Source organism: Esox lucius, chromosome 15 (genome assembly GCF_011004845.1).
Source record: "Esox lucius isolate fEsoLuc1 chromosome 15, fEsoLuc1.pri, whole genome shotgun sequence".
NCBI classification, from domain to species: domain Eukaryota; kingdom Metazoa; phylum Chordata; class Actinopteri; order Esociformes; family Esocidae; genus Esox; species Esox lucius.
The window spans coordinates 8,454,994-8,480,046 of record NC_047583.1 but is presented as its reverse complement, the minus strand read 5'-3'; the positions used below and the strand labels follow the sequence as shown (position 1 = coordinate 8,480,046).

At 42.7% G+C, this 25,053-nt stretch overlaps 1 protein-coding gene across 5 annotated transcripts; it reads right to left on the bottom strand.

Annotated features, from left to right (window-relative positions):
• Positions 1-384: 384 nt before the first annotated feature.
• On the bottom strand, positions 385-24,629 carry loxl3b (lysyl oxidase-like 3b). Of its 5 annotated transcripts, none has more exons than XM_020054038.3 (18): positions 24,369-24,629; positions 21,356-21,716; positions 20,862-21,025; positions 17,938-18,149; positions 14,821-14,880; positions 13,955-14,011; positions 11,337-11,437; positions 11,083-11,192; positions 10,770-10,950; positions 7,847-8,001; positions 5,540-5,695; positions 4,812-4,875; positions 4,502-4,597; positions 4,120-4,363; positions 3,799-3,914; positions 3,543-3,679; positions 3,168-3,279; positions 385-2,149 (listed from the first exon to the last, which is right to left on the bottom strand). In XM_020054038.3, the coding sequence occupies exons 2-18, from the start codon at positions 21,669-21,671 to the stop codon at positions 2,076-2,078; spliced, it is 2,355 nt and encodes a 784-aa protein (XP_019909597.2). In that variant the 5' UTR covers positions 21,672-21,716; positions 24,369-24,629; the 3' UTR covers positions 385-2,075. The 5 variants fall into 5 exon arrangements, with proteins under 5 accessions (XP_019909597.2, XP_010877596.2, XP_010877598.2 ...); XM_010879294.5 differs by lacking the exon at positions 5,540-5,695 and adding an exon at positions 6,822-6,992 and having other exon boundaries at positions 24,369-24,628; XM_010879296.5 differs by lacking the exons at positions 13,955-14,011; positions 14,821-14,880 and adding an exon at positions 6,822-6,992.
• Positions 24,630-25,053: the final 424 nt, after the last annotated feature.

Here is a 25,053-nt window from a genome sequence, read left to right as displayed (position 1 = left end):
TGTTTTTTCCCTGGCTGGTGTAGAGCTGGCTGAAGTTATCTGGTGGTTTGATAAATTATTCACAGCACAACTTGACCATGTTTGGCTGATTAACATTAGAGGTGTTCTCAGTATGGAAGACAAAGAAAGATATATTACGTTAAATATATAAATCCCTGTTATTTTACATAGAGTTAGTCCATGTCACTTTAGCAAAAATTGACTCCTGAACCAAGTTAGACTTGCCCATACGAAAGGGATTAATACAAATGCGACAACTATTTATTAATTTTCTATTAAATGTTAAAGTGAAATTAGTTCACTGACACTTTTTTTGATCAGTTCTAAAAATCATTTAGAATTTCAATTACACTTAGAAATGTAAGGATTTCTTGAAAAGGAGATTGAAGACTTTTATTGAAAGGAGATCTGGGAATAAATGAAATCTGTTAATGTTTCCAAAGTCTGAGGCATCCCAGAGTGGGAAATCACAGTAGATATAACAGCTCATATTAAAGCTAGTCCACATCATTATTAACCGTATATATTAAACTTAAACCACTCCGGACATTACTGTTCAACGCAGTTTACTGTTCTGGACTGGTTTGTTTATTTGATGAAGCAGATTCTGTAGTAGGGGGACAAATCTATTTTTTGGGTTGTAATACTGCATTGTCCCCACAGTATACTGGCACACAAAATGGCCAGCACATGTTTAAAGGGTTACCTGATAAATGTATTCCTTATATCTGACTGGCATAGCAACCCCTTAGTACCGTGAAACACTGGGTAATAAATACATTCACTAAGATTTTTCACGTTCTATCAACTACTTCAAAAGCAAATACATAATCCAAACAAGCTTAAATCAGAAGTGATCAACACCGAAAGATGAGCACTGTATTAAAAACACCTGATGGGAAAGTCATGCAATTTGACATCTGAGTAGAGTAAGGATGATCTAAAACTGAAGGCTAAACAGTCAATATTCTTGGAGTTCTATTTGCTCATACAGTATTATGCTGGTCTTAGGTCAAACCAGTCATTTATTTGGATAGTAGGTGTTAATTCATAAAATATATAAATTATATATATTTAATTAAAACACTTACATACCCAAATAAATGGCCTTAGTTTGACTTTCAGGTGCCTAAGACATTTGCACAGTACTGTATCTCCGGGGGTAATTTCTGAGAACTAAATGTCAACAATGGATGGTTCCTTGATGCCTCAGGTAATTCTGGACATGGCTGATAGCAGACAAAGGGATTTATCCCCAATAGCTTTCTATTCCCTGTCCAATGCACTACTCCTGACCAGAATCCTATAGGAGTGGTGCACAAAACATCAGTGTCATTAGGCACGCATGGACCGGGAATTCTTTTGGATCCTGTTTAAAAATAACTCACTGGATAGAAAAATAAAACATTACTAATATCTTTAACAAAACATTCATGAAATAGTTGCACATCAGAAATCAGTCAATCATACATTAAGGCTAGAAAGAAATCCTATTACATGTTCCTGTCGCACAATATAGCGTAATATACTTACATTTGAAAATAAATCTAAAATATGTTTATTTAAAAAAAGATAAATTTGCAGTGAGTATTCAAGTATGATACACAAACACAAACTGATATACACCAACATGACTGATGTGAGACTCAACATGTCTCTCAGTCTAATCCGAACTAATGCCTGGATTCAATCTAATGAGAAATCGGGGCCTGGGTTTAATCAAATCAGAACTAGGGGCCTGGGTTCCATCTAATAAGAATTGGAATCTGGATTAAATCTTTATCACTGAAGCGTCAAAGATATGCATTATACATTTAAAGATTGCCTTCAAAAAGTGATACGCTGACAAAACAGCATCTTACTGAATCTTGGTCTAAGCTCACTGCTGTTTTCTGTGTTGTGAAAGGTTGGACGTAATGATTACGGTGGCGATCGGTTGTTTGCACGATGTGATAGTGGACAGGGGTGGCTAGGGGATGAAGGGCTGGGCTGTCCCGTTACCGAACGTAGTGGGACACAGCAGCCCCCTCTGGTTAGTAAAGGGTCTGGAGCTGGCCGGTGTGTTGCTGGGCGGTTTATGAGATCTGGTTGTTGAGCTGTCCTGGATACTTCTCAAACCTCCTCTCTGCCTCGTCACTGAAGGCATCACCTGTAGGAGCAATGGCAGAACAGCACTGTCAGAGAGAGAAGAATGTCAACACAACTGGGAATCTCCGAAATGGTAGGCTGAATACTACACGCTAGCCTAACTGAATTTACGCTTCCAAGGCTTCTGAATGACTCTAGTAATATTTTGCCACGCGACTTTAGAATTGTTATAGGAGAGTTTACTGCAAAACCTCAGATTTATTATTTGAGGTTACTGCAAGACTTCTAGTTGTTTGTAATACAAGGTTATGGAAAGACTTCAGGATGGTTGTTACTGCAAGACTTCAGGATGGCGGTAGTATGAGGTTACTGCAAGACTTCAGGATGGCGGTAGTATGAGGTTACTGCAAGACTTCAGGATGGCGGTAGTATGAGGTTACTGCAAGACTTCAGGATGGCGGTAGTATGAGGTTACTGCAAGACTTCAGGATGGCGGTAGTATGAGGTTACTGCAAGACTTCAGGATGGCGGTAGTATGAGGTTACTGCAAGACTTCAGGATGGCGGTAGTATGAGGTTACTGCAAGACTTCAGGATGGCGGTAGTATGAGGTTACTGCAAGACTTCAGGATGGCGGTAGTATGAGGTTACTGCAAGACTTCAGGATGGCGGTAGTATGAGGTTACTGCAAGACTTCAGGATGGCGGTAGTATGAGGTTACTGCAAGACTTCAGGATGGCGGTAGTATGAGGTTACTGCAAGACTTCAGGATGGCGGTAGTATGAGGTTACTGCAAGACTTCAGGATGGTTGTAGTATGAGGTTACTGCAAGACTTCAGGATGGCGGTAGTATGAGGTTACTGCAAGACTTCAGGATGGTGGTAGTATGAGGTTACTGCAAGACTTCAGGATGGTTGTAGTATGAGGTTACTGCAATACTTTTGGATTAAGTGTGCCAGTCTGGCCCTTAGGGCACTAGAAAATGTAGTGCCCTATACAATATGATGTCTGTTTGTACCCACTCTAGGTAATTATTCAATGGACTATTATTTGAAGGTCAAATCTAGAGGTCGGCCTTACCCATGTGGCAGTTGTGAAGCCAGATACGGTGGCCGTCGTACTTGCAGTTGCATTTCATGGCATTATTGGTGAAGTCGCTCTCTGCTACTTCAAAGTTTGGATTGATCACAATCTAAAACCAGAATACACACGTCAACATGAATATGTCGCTGCAATTCCTTCTTGGACCCCTAGGGGACCTCAGTGAGTTGTTAAAGGGTTGATGAAAACCCATGGGGATTTAAATGCAGACTGAATGTTGCCAGCATGAGATTGATTTAAAAGGTGTTGTTTGCACTATTTAAACATTTTAAAAAGAAAAGCAGTAATGCATTTTTTTCCTTCCTACTTAATTTCTTTGTACAGTTGTACACATGCATTTAGAAGGTGTTTGACCTGAAGCACGTAGTTTCCTGGTTTGACGTCGGTGATGTCGATCCACTGGCAGTCGATGTCATGGCGATACAGATCCCAGCATCCCACTGTGATACCCTGTTCCCCGAAGTTAGCACACTCATACCTCTTAGAGATACCTGAAGAACACGGAACACTTATTGGCTGGCCCTCGAGTACAGACTTATGTTTGGGTTTCATTTCGATTAGGTGGCCTTGTAGACAAGTTAGTTATTACAGGCTGGCCCTCCAGGCTCACCTTCATGACATTCCGTGTCCTCCAGACAGAAGGAGGCCTTGTGTCCCTCTGCCACCTTGGTCCCATTGGATGACAGCAGGTCGTAGTGGGTGAAGATGTCCATGCTGTGGTAATGACTGGGGGGGGGACACATTTACGTCACATCACATTTACATGACATCCTGTGTGCATAACCTGACATCACATTTACATGACATCCTGTGTGCATAACCTGACATCACATTTACAAAACAGGACATTGACATTATATTAAAGCCACTTGATTTAGGGATCTATTTCCGATTCAGGGTGTGCTTTCAGTGGACGGGATGCCATAACTACCCGTGGCACGCGTGCCAGATCCACGAGTGGCGTCCAGCTTTGGGCCTGAAGTCGGCCCGTCCGATGTTGTGGATCTGAGAGGAGAACCGCAGCAGGCGCCGGTGTCCGTACGGCCAGTTGGCCTTGGCGGCCGACTTGGAGAGGCAGTCTTCCTCCGCGGCGCAGTACAGCATGTGGAGGGGGCGGTCCTCGATGTACACCGTCTGCTGGACCAGCGGTGCGTTCAGGACCAGGTCGGATGCCGCTGGTGAGGGGGGGGGGGGGGGTGTTGGGTGTTCGATTCAGCTGCTTTGTAACGGTCCCTGTAATCACGTCTCGAGGTATTTTGTGATTGTGTGGTAAACAATAATAGATTTTGTTGTTATAGACCACGGTAACTCACTCTCAGAGCAGATGACCCCGGCTGAGAACTTGGCAGAGGTCTTCTGGCAGCTGATGGTTTTGTGGTGTTGGCATTGGCTCAGAGCCATCTCGTTTCCTGTGAATAAATAAGAAAAGTAACTTTCGCAAAACCATCAGTGATTGGACACTTCCAAAATTAAAATTAAACATATTGCAATTTTCCAAAACAATAAATAAAATCTTCATATGAATCTCAAATTTTGGGGGGGATTTTCTCATAAGCATATTACCTTCAAATGCATCAAAAACTCATTATCACCCAACCTGTGATCCCATCATCATCATCCTACCTGTACATTTCACCCCACTCATCACCATCTCCGTCACATTGCTTCCATCCCAGTACCACGTTTCCTTAGAGACGGGGCAGGATAAACAAATACACACACAGAGACACAAACAGCCATTAGGTGGTTACAATAATAGTATTTAGAAATGATTGGAGCACTTCCACATGCTGAAAGTGTTCTACACTTTGAATAAGGGTTCCGTAGAGGTTAATCTGCTAGAAATAATTTTTGGTTTCCGTATGGAACTGTCTGTGGATTCTACCCGGAACCATCTTTAATGGGTTCAGGGACAGCCAAGTAAACCTTCAAGTTCAAGACAGAACAATCTTTTTTCCTGAGAGTGTCCAGTAGTAGTGGGAAAAACTCACCTAACTCCTCCACTACCACTGTGTGCCAGCCATGCAACTCACCACACATCAGCTGCCTTGGTAACGAGGCGTGGAGTCATACACACCAATCAGGGAATCACTCGTGATAGTGTTCACGTTTGTGCGAGATTTAAAGTTTTATTAAACGAATGAAATCGGAGCGTGCCTCTCTCTGAGCTTTAACCATTAGACACCTGCCTTACTTTGAGGGGACCAGGAGATGTCAGCACAGCAGAACAGTGGTTCTCAACTGGGGGTGTGGGTGGGTTGGTACACCCTGGGGGTACGTGGCCTGTCCACAGAAGACAACTGCAGTACTGTGACTAAGGGCATTTGTCACGCCGTTTTCTTTCTACTCACAGTGATGGCATGCATGGAGTATCCCAGGCCCAGTTGTCTGCACACCACCATGGCCTCTTTAGTGGTCCAGGCTGTGGAGCACACTGTACCCCATCTGCCCCCCATCTGGACCTCCACCCGGCCCTCATAGTGGGTCCTGCCTCCTACAATACGCACCTGCAAGGGGGGGGGGGGGCTAGGGGACGTTAGTGAGAGGGTACCTCCCGATCTGATTTCACCTGGTCATCCAGAGACTTCATTGAACACCGCTTGCAGGACATAACACAAGCCAGCGGGCAGCCAGCCCTCCAGGGGTGAAGCCTAGTGATCACAGCCCTCCAGGGGTGAAGCCTAGTGATCACAGCCCTCCTGGGGTGAAGCCTAGTGATCACAGCCCTCCTGGGGTGAAGCCTAGTGATCACAGCCCTCCTGGGGTGAAGCCTAGTGATCACAGCCCTCCAGGGGTGAAGCCTAGTGATCACAGCCCTCCAGGGGTGAAGCCTAGTGATCACAGCCCTCCTGGGGTGAAGCCTAGTGATCACAGCCCTCCAGGGGTGAAGCCTAGTGATCACAGCCCTCCAGGGGTGAAGCCTAGTGATCACAGCCCTCCAGGGGTGAAGCCTAGTGATCAAAGCCCTCCAGGGGTGAAGCCTAGTGATCACAGCCCTCCTGGGGGGACCCCTACACTCTAGTGGTCACAGTCTGGGTGACTTGCTAACGCAGCAGAAGGTGTGGGGTGGCGGCTAGCGCTACATGGACTTAGGGGACGACGTGTTGGAACCAACACGTCAAGGTAAGTCATGGAGCAGGTTTTCACATTGACTTCTTCCTGCCGGGGTTGGCAGAACCAATGAGAAGTCACCACCTGGCGTGTTGTGGTTGGTTAGTTGGGTACTGGTTATAACATGGTCTCAGTCTAATGATCCTGACTAAATACAACTACAATCCTGACTGACACCCATGAGCTCAGTCGCGCACAGACCACACAAATTAGTAGACCAGGTGACACCTGTCACTGGTACTGCTAGTTAAGACAGCGGAGTCCCATGGGGAAACAGCCTCTTGCAAACCCAAAGGCATCTGTCCACAGAGACCCGAATTGTCCGGTTTTCAGGGATATTCATTGACCTAGCCTACCCCCAACAAGTGGATATGTGGGGGAACGAACCCACTCAGGTGTTTCTTTGACCCGCCCAGATGTTATTCCAGATCCTTAGTTGGAGGTTCCTAGACCATAGTTATAACCTGGTTGTCGCTTGTTGTTAGCATGTTACAAGCATAGTAAGCATGTTAATAGACCTACTTGCAGGCCATGATTAGCATAGCCCAGCCCCAGCTGTCTGCAGACCACCATGGCCTCCTTGGTGCCCCAGGCCCCTCCACAGACCAGCCCCCAACTCTGAGTCCCGTTGGCGTCCACGCTGAGCACCTCCACTCGCCCCTCGTAGGGCGTACGGCCCCCCGTGAGGCGGAGCTGTGAGGGGCAGACGGGTTAGGAAGCAGAGAACTGGGGGAGTGCATGCGTGCGCGCACATCACAGATTTTATTTTATTTTTTACAACCTTTTAGAGACTCCAATCTAGGAGATATTAACATATTTCTGGAGATGGTCAAAAAATAAAATCCATGGAGTGAAAATCTTGCAGTTTGACTAGGCTGCTTTGTGCTGAACATTTATCTGAGAATGTCAATAAATTAAAAAAAAAACACACAGATGATTTCCAATTAGGTTTTATACATTTACATAGTCGGGATTCTGTGATTCTGCCTTTATTATCCACAACGCAGAATCTATAGTGTCTCTTTGGACATTGGAAGCCAACCAAAGGCTTTCATCCCCAAATGAAATCCCTGTGTACAGGAAGTTCAGACAGATTGGTCTCCTTCCCAAATTGCAATCTATTCCCTATATAGTACATTCTGACTGGACCCATAGCACCCTATTCCTGAATAACTTTGACCTATATCATTCACTGGTTAGGTTTGTTATGGTGTTTGTTAGGTAAAGCTTTGACAAGCTTTTTGTCGTCAGGTATTATTAAAGTTAAAAGACATGTTGGATGAGTGAGATGCAACTCATTGCAGACGTCACATGTCCAGTGTGCAATGACTGCAGTAATACATCATCGCAAATGCAACTAGGATTGCATTGAATGTCAGTGCAGCAAATTTGCTCAATCAGGACTACATCACCACTGTCAACACATTACTAAATTATCCTCAGTTAACCGAACTATGACATCAAATACACATATTATTTTTAACTACAAGCAAATATATGAATAAAATGGAATTTAATAAAGAAGAGGTAAGTAGATAATCTCAGACCGAGTTCTCGAAGGCCATGTAGGGTGTGTTGCACCTCACGGCAGCGTCCTCTATGTGCTGACAGTCTTCTGAGGTGATGTTCTTAAAGCCACAGTTCCAGATTGACTTCTCGGTCCCTAGACACTGGACCTCATTCATGTGGATGGGACCTATTCCTAAAGACACAAATACACACAGACGGACAGAGACACTGCCGTTATACACACTATATTATGTACTCCGTCAAAGGTGCCTCCACAAAATACTGAATGAAGGGTCTGAAACTACAGACATGAGATATTTCAGTTACTTACTTTCAATAATTTCTAAAAAAGTATTTTTCGCTTTGTTATTATTGGGTATTGTGGAGAAAGTGAAAGGGTTTGAATAATTTCAGAAAGCACTGCATTCTCTGTATTCAATGGTTAATAAATTGACTAATATATAAAAGTATATATACACTATATGTTCAATAAACATGCTAGGTAATATAGACATACAGGTGCTGGTCATAAAATTAGAATATCATCAAAAAGTTGATTTATTTCAGTAATTCCATTCAAACAGTGAACTTGTATAATGTATACATTCATTACACACAGACTGATATATTTCAAGTGTTTATTTATTTTAATTCTGATGATTATAACTGACAACTAATGAAAACCCCAAATTCAGGATCTCAGAAAATTTGAATATTGTGAAAAGGTTCAATATTGAAGACACCTGGTGCCACACCAATCAGCTAATTAACCCAAAACACCTGCAAAGGCCTTTAAATGGTCTCTCAGTCTAGTTCTGTAGGCAACACAATCATGGGGAAGACTGCTGACTTGACAGCTGTCCAAAAGACGACCATTGACACCTTGCACAAGGAGGGCAAGACACAAAAGGTCATAGCTAAAGAGGCTGGCTGTTCACAGAGCTCTGTGTCCAAGCACATTAATAGAGAGGCGAAGGAAAAAGTGTACAAGCAATAGGGATAACCGCACCCTGGAGAGGATTGTGAAACAAAACCCATTCAAAAATGTGGGGGAGATTCACAAAGAGTGGACTGCAGCTGGAGTCAGTGCTTCAAGAACCACCACGCACAGACATATGCAAGACATGGGTTTCAGCTGTCGCATTCCTTGTGTCAAGCCACTCTTGAACAAGACACAGCGTCAGAAGCGTCTCGCCTGGGCTAAAGACAAAAGCTACTGGACTGCTGCTGCAGAGTCTGGAGGAAGAGAGGAGAGGCACAGAATCCACATTGCTTGAAGTCCAGTGTAAAGTTTCCACAGTCAGTGATAGTTTGGGTGCCATGTCATCTGCTGGTGTTAGTCCACTGTGTTTTCTGAGGTCCAAGGTCAACGCAGCCATCTACCAGGAAGTTTTAGAGCACTTCATGCTTCCTGCTGTTGACCAACTTTATGGAGATGCAGATTTCATTTTACAACAGGACTTGGCACCTGCACACAGTGCCAAAGCTACCAGTACCTGGTTTAAGGACCCTGTTCTTTATTGGCCAGCAAACTCGCCTGACCTTAACCCTATAGAAAATCTATGGGGTATTGTGAAGAGGAAGATGCGATACGCCAGGCCCAACAATGCAGAAGAGCTGAAGGCCACTATCAGAGCAACCTGGGCTCTCATAACACCTGAGCAGTGCCACAGACTGATTGACTCCATGCCACGCCGCATTGCTGCAGTAATTCAGTCAAAAGGAGCCCCAACTAAGTATTGAGTGCTGTACATGCTCATACTTTTCAGTTGGCCAACATTTCTAAAAATCCTTTTTTGTATTGGTCTTAAGTAATATTCAAATTTTCAGAGATACTAAATTTGGGATTTTCATTATTTGTCAGTTATAATCATCACAATTAAAAGAAATAAACATTTGAAATATATCAGTCTGTGTGTAATGAATGAATATAATATACAAGTTAAACTTTTTGAATGGAATTACTGAAATAACTTTTTGATGATATTCAAATATTATGACCAGCACCTGTATTTGCTATTCAAACACAATTACAGTGATGTATAGCATAAAATGTACATATACAATAAGGCATGAGGGAGAGTGGTATTTGGCCAAAATACCATGGATAAGATTTTTTCTTACGAACGATGCATCGTGGAGGTCCTGGACACAGCACTTAACCGTGGTGTATATTGACAATATAGACCTGTATTGGCTCAACAGCACCACCTTTACAACTAGTGGCCAATCCCAAAATTCACCTTTAACATTTCAGAAAATATATTTTGCTGTGGTTTTTATTTTATTTTATTGTTTTTCCCACTTTGGCAAAGTAAATAATTTTTCCCCTGCCAACAAATCTCTAAATTGAAACAGAGAGAGCGAGAAGAGAGGGCGAGTGAGAGAGAAGACAGGAAGGGAGACAGACCGGCATGTATGGAATGTTTCCTAATGTGCCACATGGCTGTGTCAGAGGTGATCTAGGGGTCATGACCTCAGAATTTACATAACAGGTTACAGACATAGGAAAACCGTAGCATGAGGCATACCCTACATAGTGCACAACCTTTGTATATAGGGCCCATAGGTAATAGAATACCTAACTAGGGAGTAGTGTGTAATTTGGAACGTAGACCATGACAAAGTGTCTGTTACTACAAGACTGGACAGAGGTCTTCTTTCGGTCTTCCAGATGATAAAGAATGCTGCCTGCTTTGTGGGAAACCCTTTGAGCAGACAGGGTTTGGTCTTGTTCTACGGAAAACAATCATGTAGGCTAGCCAGTGCCGCAAGAAAGAAATATGGGACTAATAAATGCAGAAATAATGTGACCGGAAGTCTCCGCCTCACCCATCAGTTGTATTCCAGAATTGGAACGTGTTCTGTTATTTTCTAAATCCTAGAATGTAATTTTAAGTCTACTCTGGGGCATTCTATCCCCCCCCCCCCCCCTGCTGCACATTAAAACAGACTGCTTACCTTGTCCCATTCGAGCCCCAGTGAAGGCATCCTTGGCGGATCCGAATCCTAGCTCCCTGCACACCACACTAGCTGACAGCAGGGTCCACCGGTCATCACATACCGTGCCCCACTCGTTGTTCTTCAGCACCTCCACTCTGCCTTCACCCAGCTTGGCTCCTCCCTTCAGCCTCACCGTGGTCTGTTGCATGGGGGGAAAGAAAGACACACAGAAAAGGGGGGCAGAGGAGGCGAGGGGACAAGGCTGTAGAAGTGAATAGGGCGGAGAAACGCTAGTGTGATGAATGCACGACCTCCCACTTTCCTAGATTACCGTAGTTTGGGGTTTCTTCTTCTTCTGTCCGTTGTTCTGTACGTACTGGGGTCCGGGAACGCAGCTCACCACAGCTGGCATGCCGCCCTCACAGGTCTCGGTGGCGTTACCTAAGAAGCCAGATAACGACCGCCATGATCAAGACGTAGGCTAAATGACTACACACGTGGACAGCGGTCTGGTCTGAGTTCGACTGCATATTTTAGTTCCACTCCATGTACATAACCATGAGTTTAACGTGGCTCTGCTATTACCCTTGTTGAACTCCAGGGGGCAGGCCGCCAGGTGAACCTCGGTGCCGACACACGCCACAGAGTGGAGACGGTACTGGTGTTTCTGACGTTCAGCACTCAGCCTGGACAGGTGAGATACGAGGAGGGGGGACAGTAGTGTTGGACGGTTCAGCTCTTAATACCGACTCTTATCTTTTCAAATCATCGCGTAAAAAGCACCAATCATCTTCCAAGTAATTTCTTGTGTTTCTGTCTATAATGCCGAGACCTTCTACCGGCGAACTATGAATTGTCCATACTAACAATTGTGCTAGACGAATCACTCAATCATTGATAATGAATAATCAGCAAACTACATTCATTATTGTAGCTTGCATCCAATTATAAGTGAAATGTTGGGTTTCGTATCAGCATGTTACTGGTAATTAAGTTATATAAAAAAAATATAGAACAATCTACACACCCCTGTTAAAATGCCAAATTCTTGTGATGTAAAAGAATGAGACAAAGATAGATCATGTCAGAACCTATAACGTGAACAATTCAATTGAAAAACAAACAAATCTTTGAGGAAAAAATATAACTCACAATAACCTGGTTGCATAAGTGTGCACACCCTTAAACTAATACTTTATTGAAGCATCTTTTGATTTTATTACAGCACTCAGTCTTTTTGGGTAAATGTCTATTAGCATGGCACATCTTGATATGGCAATATTAGCCCACTCTTCTTTGTGTGCTCCAAATCTGTCAGATTGCGAGGACATCTCCCTCTTCAGATCACCCCACAGAACTGTTCATAATTCCCTCCACCCTGACTAAGGCCCTGGTTCCAGCTGAAGAAAAACAGCCCCAAAGCATGATGCTGCCACCACCATGCTTCACTAAGGGTATGGTGTTCTTTGGGTGATGTGCAGTGTTGGTTTTGCACCAAACATACCTTTTGGAATTATGTACATTATGAACAAAAGGTTCAACTTTGGTTGAATCAGACCATACAATTTTCCCACTTGCTTTTGGGGGACTTGTTTGTTTTTGCAAACTTCAGCAGGGCATAGATGTTTTTCTTTGCAAGAAAAGGCTTCCGTCTTGCCACCCTACCCCATAGCCCATCCATATGAAGAATACGGGTGATTGTTGTCACATGTAGCACACAGCCAGTACTTGCCAGAAATTCCTGCAGTTCCTTTAACGTTGCTGGTCAGGCAGGTCTCCAAGAGGCCTCCCTGACCAGTTTTCTTCTTGTCTTTCCATACATTGTCCAGTGTCCAGTTCTTGGTAAAGTCTCTGTTGTGCCATATTTTCTCCACTTGATGCTGACTGTCTTTACTGTGTTCCATGGTATATCTAATGCTTTGGAAATTATTTTGTACCCTTCTCCTGACTGACATCTTTCAACAATGAAATCCCTCTGAAGCTTTGGAAGCTCTCTGCGGACCGTGGCTTATGCTCTGAGATGCAACTAAGAAAATGTCAGGAAAATCCTACTTGAACAGCTGACCTTTATTTGTGAATAATCAGAGTCACTTTAAATGATGGCAGGTGTGTAATGACATCTATTTAACATGAGTTTGAATGTGATTGGTTAATTCTGAACACAGCCACATCCCCAGTTAGTGTGTACACAACTCCAAATTCTCTTTTATTTAACCCCATGTCACCTGTATTTAACCCTTATTTAACCAGGTAAGTTAGTTGAGGACAAATTCTCATTTTCAGTGAAGACCTCGCCAAAGACCTTAACGTGACAACCCCCGAGAAAACACAAATAAAAAAATATATATAAATGCAAATAAATATTATATAGGGAAATTAAATTAAATGTCAGTATAAAGTGAACAGAAAGACGCATATAGAGATTTGGGGATTCAGCAGATGCGTTGAATAGAGCAGCTTGGGTTTTCTGTAATGTAAGGTGTAAATATATTGTGGAGTGAATGACAGCCAAAGGAAGCATAGGGTCCACTAGGAATATCTACTGAGCTCAGGTTACAATTGAAACAGCAGATAGTGAGTAGAGAACTGAAATGTATTTCCATAGCCAACTTCCCCTGAGACACCCTGAAAGAGCCATCATTATTGACAGCCACTGGCGTAGCGTGGTGACACCGGCCTGGGGTGACGCCATGCCGGGGTGCAAGCTGTCCTGCACCCTCGATAGTTAACCCCACTGTTGACAGCAACCATGGAGAAATGGAGACCTACATTCCTAAATTAGCCCTACAAAGTCATACAAATCCCTACAAGAGTCAAACGGAGACCTGCATGAGCCCTAAGTTAGTCCTACACAGCCCTACATTAGTCCTGCAGGATTAGATTAGTACCACAGTCCTACATTAGTCATACAGTGCAGTCCTGCAATAGTCCGATACAAATCATACAGAGTCCTTGGTTACTCCTACATTAGTTCTATACAGTCCAACATAGGTCCTACATCGCTCTACAGTACAGTGATTAGCTGCCCAAAGGGCACCCTATTCCCAACATACACTTCTAGGAATAAGGTGCCTTTTGGGTAGTACCCTGTCACATTGCCCAAATTAGCTGGGAAGGACTCAAATTGCCCACAAAGACACTCAACGACAGCCATGATCAATCAATTTCATCAGTGACATGATGCCTCCCCTAGTCGGTTTTACCTTTTGCTAGCGGTAGATGGTTTAGCCCTACCATTAGCTTTATCTCTGGGAGGCAGCCTGCAATGGAAACATGGGTTAGGTGATGATGACGACGATGACGAGGATGATGGTGATTATGAGGGGAACATAAGTTAGTCACGTTATGGTCATTGTTTGTGACAATTTATTTATGTTATTTGTTTTAGTACAGCACAAAAGCAGTACAACATCAATTTGTTGCAATTACCAGAGGATTGCAAAATGTCTCATGCTGTTACACGTTCCAAACATTTTTAGGGAAGTATCTTTAACGATTTTAAACTACAAAGATTCCCACAAACATAAAATGGCAAATTGACATAATTCAGAAGGAATCTAAAGGAATCGATTCACATGACCAGAAGGACTGGATTCACATGGTCATAAGGAATCAGAAGCAACTAAATCACAGGACCAGATGGAATTGTTTCACACTGTCAGAAGTAATTCCATGAATGGTTTTACAAGGATTTAAAGGTGTTAATTTTGATCTAAGCCAATCAGATCAGTTGAGTTGCATGAGTTGAATTAGGAAATGGTTAAATAAGTTGCAATTAGACAAACAAAACACACACAAACTAAGAAAACACGTTTGTGCCAGGATGAGGACATTAGTAAAGAAAGCAGGCTGGGTATTCACTACTACTAGGACCACTACAGACAACCCACTGTCGGAAACCAAGGTTGCGCCCCAAATAGCACCTTATTGTCTACATATTGCACTACTTATTACCCAATGGGTCCGGTTCTAAGTTAGTGCACTACATAGTGGTAGGGTGACATTTGGGCGGCAGGCTTAGTGCCAGGGGGAGGAGCTGACGCTGGGTTGTCCCCTGGTGTGATTCTACCTGGGTCCGGAAACATTGGCCTTGGCCTCTTTTTCTGCTGCTCTCTTTCTCAGGTGGTTTCTGCAACGGGCAAACAGCATCAGCACCATAACAACACACACAGAAAATGTTACACTCACAATCCCCCGCACACACTCAGTCACACACGTGCAAATTGTCACATATGGTATGTTTATAGGGTACATATGGAGGAAAATCCTCCAAAACCAGTCAAGAGTTTATGCACACTATGGGGGAAAAAAGGAGCTTCAATCATTATATAATGTTTTAAACAGATAGTTCTCCTTGACAGCCAGCCAGTAAAATATAATACATTTCTTAAATGTATTGTCATAAAAGCAGTGCAGAAGAAAATTAGTAGACAGTCTTTACATATTCTAGGTCTTTTCAGATTTTTCTTTTTTTAAACGTGTACATTTCAGTTGTCCTAAAAAACATACTTCTCAAAGAAAAAGCTCTACAAAACATGACAGAAAGTACACAGTGCAGATGAAGCAGATGTTAGGAGATGTTAAAAGCAGACGGTAGAAGGAGACATTAGAAGCAGACGGTAGATGTTAGAAGCAGTTGGTAAAATGAGACATTAGAAGCAGACGGTAAAAGGAGACATTGCAAGCAGACGTATGCGTTCTCAGCTACTCACACAGTCTAAGAAAGCCCTACTGTATATCTTGTTCTTGACCAATAAATTCCTCATACATAAATCTCACCACGCAAACTCAGGTAGAAAGTTAGTGTTACAAAATTTCAGGATGAACAGTTATTTTGTCAGTGTGACATAACTTGACAGTTCTGTGAGATTTTCCTATCCACTGTGCTTCAACATCAACATTGTCTTTGAGGTTTAGCCTGGGTATCCCAAGAAACACTTCTGTGAAAACTGCTGATAAAGTAAAATAAATGTGATAAAGTAAAATAAACAGCGTGAGGGCCTGCACCAGCTGAGGGAGGGACCAAGAGATTTGCCTGTGAATTGGCTCCTTCCACTAAGATAAAGCCATTCACACACCTAGTGCAAACACAGAATATGAAGCCAAGCCAAGCCACTAAAGAGATGGTCCCCATACAACATCTCCATTGTAGTCTTCTTTCTCGCCCCTTTTCACAAATACGTGTATAGACACATCCCCCAACACACACACACACAGACACACGCACACACGCACACACACACAGCTGCACTGATGTCTGTGGTGTGGATGTGAAATCAATGCTGTTATATCATGCAGTTGGCCAAAAGTACATCCCAGCCTGAGAGATGAGTAATGTCTGACTTCCTTTTTACCTATAGAATAAGTATCAGTCTGTTGGGCTGCTTCATGAGCAATTCTATACACTTTAAAAAATGTCATTCTATGAAATACATCCACTGACATTGACTTCAAATTCCCTCAAAATCCTAACTTTGATTCACACATTTTCTAGAAACTTTTCGTTAATTCACCGCAAACAGTGCTATGGAGTACAAGGATTTGAATGGGTAAAGGAAACACGGATGTTTTAGCCAAAGTGAAAGAAATATTAGATACAGATTAAATTAAAAAGACCACACTGGGGCTTCAGGGGTGCTTTGAATAGAATCAACTGCTATGGAATATATGAAGTGATATTATTTATTCACAGTACTATTACTTACACCAGAATTAGTCTGGTCAGCTCGTGGCTCATGAAAGTGTCTGGTTGGTACACAGGTGTCAGGGCATTACACACAGTATTCACAAACCCTGACTCATATTACAAGTGAACAGAATCAATTTTACAGCATATTATATTCTAATGGAAACATTGAGTCGGGCTGTAAGGAAAGAGCCCCACTCTTCACACAGCACTGAGGGAAAACACACCAGTTCCCTTCATGCTACTGTGAAGCGCTCATCTGAAAGGAAGATGAGAAGAGGAAGGGATGAGACGGGAGAGGAGTGATGAGCCACAGGAGGGGATGAAGGGATGAGAGGAGGGAGAACTTACTGAGAGACCCGGAAAGTCTCTGTCCTTCTGTGTACAGTGTCTATTTGCCTGAATGTCTATGTCCGCACAGAGAGACATTATTCAGGGATTGCAGACTCTATAAATTCTCTATTGCTGCCTAGTATTACCAGACAGTCTCTGATTTTACCTCAAAATTCCAACACAACAACAGTCCAAGCAATACATAATGACATGCCATTTAGCATCCCACAGCAATGCCTGCATGCATTGTACATATAGGTGGTCCCGGGAATCGAACCCACAAACCTGATGTAACGTGATCCGTGCTCACAACCAAAGAAGTTACCCATTGGCTGCAACCGGCCGTTTCTAGAGTACAACCATAACTAAGTGACTTGACTGGGATGTTGGTGGTCAGACAGTCCAGACCTGATCCCCCTGGGAGAGTTGGACACAGTTAACACAGAGGAACAACATTTTCCACTGTTGCTCAGTCTGCTCCACTCTGTCTGCAAGCAATGGTGCAGCATTCCATTCCTTGGCTGTGTCTATAGAACAACAGAACCCCAGAATCAACAAGGATCTTCTGGCTGGCTGGCTGCTTGGCTAACTGCCTGGTTGTCTGTCCAAGAAACAAACACAAACATTGGCAGTGCTCTTCTGTGTATGCGTGTGTGTCTGTGTGTGTGTGTGTGCGCGTCTGCGTGCATATGTGAAACGGAGCCCAGGACACCGACGGCTCAGAGGAGTTTTCCTGCATCTCCATGGTTACCGATGTTGTGTCTACCAGCTGCCTGAAGATAACATTCAATGTGTAATTACTGTTGGCCCCGCGTCTGGCCACTAGCTGAGTTTAAACGAAGGCCAGTGGACTGTGTTACAGACAGCCTACCCAGGTCATCTAACGTGGCACAATCTCTCAACCTCCACGACTCAGAACAATACTGCAAAGTAGGGCAAGAATTGTAAACGAACATAACATGGAAATATAACATCTAGATGTCATAGTATGTTATAATACAGAATGTGAATGTGAAAAAACAACAATAGCATGTTTCCTATTTTGTGACTCGAGGTCTCTGAGTTCTATGCTTTGTAGTAGTGGAAGATACATCCCTTTTTCCTGTAATAATTGTAGGGAGCCAATCTATATAATGACGTGAGTGGACCTCATCCAAGCCAACTTACTTATAGAAGTTCTTGTTGACCTTCCTCTCGTGTGGGAAGCCCAGCATGCCACAGATGACCCGAGTGTTTTTAGGGGTCCACCCGACATCACAGATCTGGGTCCAGCCGTCCTTGTACTTCACCTCCACTACCCCCTCCGTGATTGGCCTCTTCTTAGTGGTCACAACCGGGCGCAGACGCACCTCCTCCACCTTGTTCTCATCCACCTGCACCTGTAACCCACATATTGCGCTTAAATGGGCATTTCACCCTGGGGGACCCTTAGGTGGTGTGTATCATGTGTGAGAGATTTCTAGATGGGTGAGTTTTCATTCAAACACAATTGACCAGAAGGACTCTGGGATTGGGCTTTGAACGCTAAACGACACACTATAGTACCTCAGATCACAATGATGTACTGAGGCACTGAAGGGTGAACGAGATCTGGAAAATAAATGCAGTCACGTTTTGTTACATTTTGCAAGCCTCCGTGTTAAACAGATCATTCTACGGGTTGTTTTTTGTGTACTCGCAGTTGCCCTTGTTTAATAGATTCCATTGGATGTAACAACAGTCAATGGAAACCATAATCACCAACCGATTCAGGGCTGGATTCCAATCAAAGTAAACAACTGAAATCACCAGCTGTTCACAACTCATAATGTGACTCAGTAGTGTGTATGGCCTCCACGTGCCTGTATGCACTCCTTACAATGTCTGGGCATGCTCCTGATGAGATGGCGGATGGTGTCCTGGGGGGATTTCCTGGTCAGGTTAGCGTTGGCTAGCACGTGGAGATCTGCGCGACACTCCAAGGATATGCCTCCCCAGACCATCACAGACCCACCGCCAAACCGGTCATGCTGGATGATGTTGCAGGCAGCATAATGTTCACCACAATGTCTCCAGACTCTTTCACATCCATCACGTGTGCGAACCTGCTCTCATCTGTGGCACCAATGGCGGACCTGCCAATTCTGGTGTTCTCTGGCAAATGCCAGTGCACGGTGCTGGGCAGTGAGCACAGGTCCCACTAGAGGATGTTGGGTCCTCATGCAGTCTGTTTCTGACAGTTTGGTCAGAAACATGGACCCCAGTAGCTTGCTGGAGGTAATTTTGTAGGGCTATGGCAGTGCTAACTGAACAGATTGATATCTCTGTTTAATTGACTTGGTGTTATACTGTGATGATTACATGTCCCCTTAATTATTTTGAACAGTGTACATTCTGAGCTAGCGAGCTAATAGCCTCCCCGAGAAGAAAGACTACCTCCTTAAAAATGTGATAGATGTCAGACGTCTTGCTGGTCAAAGAAGCCATCCCAAAAAGATTTTAGCTATCTAGCTAGCTAAGATTGCTGGAATGTCCACTTAGAACAAGATAACGTTAGATTCGCTAGCTAATGACAACACTACCATCTGTCTAATGACATGATGATGAAGGAAATGTAATTTCACCCACAAGCAATATCAGCGTATTTCCAAGCTTGTGTAATTTAGACTAAACAGTCATTAATCCCTGTTTAATGTCCTCAGACCCATACATGCGAAGAATTTCAGAGGGCCAATACATGATTCACAAGACAGGCTTTCTCAAAAAATGTGTTATGTATCCTTTATTGCAGAAGAAATTGTGGCGCGGTCAATTTGAGAAAGTTGAGAAAGCATGATTCTAATGAAATTATAATTATGTACTGGTAAATGTGAGTTCATGTTATTGTTTGTGGCGAAGGTATAAACTATGTTTAACTCGATAAACACTAGTATTATAAAAGGTCCAAAGAACTAATGTTATAAAACCTAGTGAACAAGGCTAGTAGAAATGTCACAATACATTTCTTTTTTTTTTTTTCGTGCTCTGTGAACAGTGTGTGGCTAATTGAAATCATATGTTTCCCTCAGTTCTATGTGAAGCAACACTGGGGCGTTTAAACTTTACCATCTGAATTTACTTATATACCCCATCGATCCAAAAAGACCACTCTAGCATGATCTGTTAACACTTTATACCTACGGACCACAGTCAAAATACATATTTACTGTATGGATTTGTTAGAAACAAATTCAAGACTAATTAAAATACAGATTATTGCAATTTTTATTGTGCTTTCAGTGTACTTCCTTAAATGGAATTGTGTCTAACCGGAGTACTGTGGATTAATGTGATTACAGTATTTGAACGCCTTGCATGGATGACAATGGAAACTATTTGAACGCCTGGCATGGATGACAAAGTAAAGTATCTGAACGCCTTACATGGATGCCAATATACATTTTTTGAAGTATTTTTAACGCCCTGCATGGATGACGAGAAAAACTATTTGAACACCTTGAATAGATGATGACAAAAACTATTTGAATGCTCTACATGGATGACGATGTACACTATTTGAACGCTCTACATGGATGACGATGTATACTATTTGAACGCTCTACATGGATGACGATGTATACTATTTGAACGCTCTACATGGATGACGATGTATACTATTTGAACGCTCTACATGGATGACGATGTATACTATTTGAACGCTCTACATGGATGACGATGTATACTATTTGAACGCTCTACATGGATGACGATGTATACTATTTGAACGCTCTACATGGATGACGATGTATACTATTTGAACGCTCTACATGGATGACGATGTATACTATTTGAACGCTCTACATGGATGACGATGTATACTATTTGAACGCTCTACATGGATGACGATGCATACTATTTGAACGCTCTACATGGATGACGATGCATACTATTTGAACGCTCTACATGGATGACGATGCATACCATTTGAACGCTCTACATGGATGACGATGTATACCATTTGAATGCTCTACATGGATGACGATGTATACCATTTGAATGCTCTACATGGATGACGATGTATACCATTTGAATGCTCTACATGGATGACGATGTATACTATTTGAACGCCTTACATGGATGACATTGGAGTCCACAAAGCCAGGGATCCTCTCGTCTTTGCAGATCACCCCAGCGTCCTCATCATGCGTGCAGTCACTGTTGCCCCAGCCTCGAGACTTACACAGCTCTATGCTCTTCTCACCTCCATTACACTGGACATTATCCAGCCAGATCTTTCCTGCACACAACCGACATCTACTGTTATTCAACTATAAACAAGACATTCGTGTTATGACAGAGAATGATGTACGAGGGCAATCCTGATTCTTATAAAAATAAATACAAGTGTGGCTCGTAAATATTATTTTAAAAAGTGTATTTCTTTTATTTGAAATGTATAAATAAATAATTGTTTCTTTAAAACCCATATTTGACTGATTAATCCCCATTTGAATGTTTGGCCTTGTTACAGCAACCATACTTGGCAAACCTTTACATTGATTCTCAGTAGTACCATTTACATTGATTCTGTGTTATAAATGCTTTATGACAGTTTGACAGTTCTCACCCAGTCCCTTTCCATACTTGGCGCTGTGGGTCCACCCTGTAGCAGCGACGAAGCCCAGCTGGCGACAGAGGACGTGGGCGTTGGACAGAGAGAAGTCATCGTCACAGATGGTCCCCCACTCTCCCTTATAGAAGATCTCGATGCGCCCCTCATTGTGTTTCCGGGGGTACCCCACTAGGCGAAACTGGAGACGGTCGCTCTGGGGTTTTGGGGTACTGGTGGGACGAGGCGTGGTCTGGACGAGGATGCAGGCAGGAAACCACACCCCTAATAGGAAGCTGATGATGAAACATCTCTTCCAACATCTTGAGTTCATCCTCTCTTAGAGCTCTAGGGGCAGGGGCAGGGACCGGTCCTGGATCTGCAGGGGTAGGGACAGCTCTTAGACCTGCATGTCATTAGACAGATGGTAGTGTTCATCCTAAACAATTGCTCCTTATTTTGGTCCAGGGCCAAGGTTCAGGTAAAAAAGTAATGCACTACATAGGGAATATGGTTTCATTTTGAATGCCCTGGATGTCCCATGTAGTTCACTTGGTAAGAGCAAGGTGCTGGCAATGCAAGCTATGTGGGTTTTATTCCTAAAGAGGACCTGGTCAAAAAAGTATTAAAATGCATGCACTCACTACTGTGTGCAGCTCTGGATAACAGCGCCTGCTAAATGAGTTCAATGTCTGACGTAAATGGACCAGACAGTTTCTGTGTGCAGAGGCCAAGGAGATCACAACCAGAGAACCAATGACAGCCACTGGTGAGAAGAGTCTTATCAACACTTTGATTCAAACCAGCTGCTGAATGCTTGATGGCTTCTAAAGAATACAGTTTCTACTATAGCAGCAACACGAACACCAGAGAGCTTACTAAAATAACAGACAGCAATAAAAGAAAAACGTACTATAATGTGCTGTATATAAAATGTCATTCAGATAATTAGGATGTATGTATGAGTCTGGATTAGGATGAATCACTGGGTGTGGTAAGACAATAACCTGTTACAATGAGATTCAGCAGCCAACTATATGCTATGTTGTTATAATGACTGGCATCATCTGTCTGGACTGACCTGCATGACCTGGGGTAAATTCAAAACTTGTTCACTATAGTAAAAAGCAATCAGACTGTAAATCTGAGGAATAATGCAGACCAAAGAGAGCTTTCTACGGACGTTAGAGGTAAAGTAATAGAAATGTATAGATTAAAAAAGGGTACAAAATAATTTTAATTAATTTCTGGATAACCCAGTGAGCACACTTGGATCAATAATGATCAGTAATAAGCAGAAGGTACATCACACTGCCCAGGCACAGCCAAGAAAAGACTGTCCCTAAAACTTAAAAGCAAAAATAAGAAGCAAACTTGAGAGAAGCCACCGAGGCCAACAATCAGTTTGAAGGAACTATAGAGTTGGCTGGGAGAGCTAATTGTGCACCAGTCAAATATATCAAAAGCTCTGAATAATAATGAACTTTATAATAGCTTGCATCAGAGGTCGCAAGACAGAAGCCATTACTTAAAATGTACCATTTGCAACCATGAGAATGAAAAAGTTTTGTAGTCAGATGAGACCTAGATAGAGCTTTTAGGCTGAAACTCAAAGCACTATGTGTGGTGTAGACCTAACACTGCCACAACACACATAATCGAGTGAATTATGGTGGTGGTTACATCATGCTGTGGGGTTGTTTTTCATAAGCAGGCACCAATAAAATGAAGAATGATGCACCAAGACATTTAGCATGAGGTATCGTCTCCCCACTGACAGCACGAGGGAGATCACCACCACACTCATTTATTAAAGGAAAAGCAGGACATCAGGAGGACAAATGGGAAACCTTGATTATACTTGGTCTTTGAAAGGAGCTCAAACAATCTGAAATGTTTTATTAAACTATGAATTCAATAGATAATGGAATAAAAACAATATTTTAATCCAGGCTTCATTGCCATTCAATGTCATGTCTTTAGGGTTATTAAAATGCATGCGGGTGTCTGGCTTCTGGTGTTTCATGTGTCATTAGAAACCCATGTACATCCATTTAGGACCAACCCAGAAGAAACATTTCTTAAAAAGATCAGGTCCGATAGGAAACAAACAAAGTTCCTCTTTACATACATGATAACATCCTGAAAATAATCTGAAACAGGCTTGGAGAACTGAAGTCAGGTGAAAGCTATTCAGATTCCTGCCAAACCAATAGATTGACAGAGACCTCTGGTCTTTTTTTTTTTCTTCATTAGGGCATTCCACATGACTACGCTTTTAGTGTAACCGTCTGCCCGTCAACCCCAGGGCAGGAGACAAGGGTTATATTATTAACGAGACCTGGTATCCCCAAAATAGCATTCTATTCCCTATATAGTGCACTTCTTTGAATAGGGAATAGCGTGCCATTTAGGATGCAAAGTAAAAATCTGAAATTTGACTACCTGAAACTACATAAATTAGTAATTAATATGTTTTTGTTAACAGATGCTTTTCATAGCGATTTATAGGTACACAAGCTAAAAGTGACTACCTAAAAATATGCATAAAACGCGTAAGTCGTTTTGTATAAGTGCGTCTGCTGAATTAGGCTAATTGAAAGTACATTCCGCTGAAGTAGCTACAGGCGGAAAGAAATTTCACCTTGACAGTTCGGGGTTGAGCACTATCAACTTCCCGATTATTGGTTAGATACTCAAACAACTACTATCTGCCACCCTGAGTCCAACTTGTAGTAAATAGGATTTAAAAAATTATACCTATTGATTAGCCAAATTCTAATAACTCTGGCCACCCACATGATTCGGGCACGACAGACAAGGTATTTATTGTCTAGCAGTCAATCAGTAGGCATTTAACTGTAACGCTTGACTTTCTCAAATCTCAACCTGGAAATTACTGTAAACTTTTATCTTCCGAGTTAGTAGTTTCAGGTCAACCACTGGAATGTATTATTTCGGGGGAGGAGAATTAAGAGATGCATCTCAGCAACCCCAGGAAAGGCTTGTCGCCGTAAAGTAACGATCTTACCTGTTCCAGTGTCGGGACAACGGAAATATAACGGTTTCAGTAGTTTTTTCTGCCTTGAGCAATTATATTTCCTCAAGTGTTTTCAGTGGTCGACAATTAATCCAAATGAAGGAGCGACGTAATTAGTCCAAATGTGAGTCCCTTTGGAGAGCTCGATTTACGGAGGGAGAGGATAGAACCGGCTAATTTGGGCAATTATGACTTTCACGCCTTTTGTCTGCAAATTGCCAGCTGTACAGGCTACAAGGGATGGGAGGAGAGAGCGAGAAAGAGGGAGGTGGGGCTGAGTCGTGGACTTCTGCACGACTTTAAAAGGGGACGGATTTGTCTGTAGACACTGTTCCTTTCATCGTGGATTTGGTTTTGTAACAGACTTAAGGTTTTATAACACCAATGCAAACGTGCACGATAATTCAATCGTTAGCCTATTTGAGTATTTATATTACCCCTAAAGTATGTAGGGGGTTAGGGGAAATGACTGACTGTAAAGTCATTATACCCAGCCATGAAATTCCAAGTTGGAAAGTGTGCGGTTTTGATGACGTAAGGGCCAAATTGGCACAACATTTATACATCCTTTTCGGGGCACCCTTTCGGCTTGATTTTACAACCAGAGGTTAACGTGCATCGTTAACAGTCCTTTTATGTCACATCTTGCCACTGAAAAAACATGACATCTTGTCAA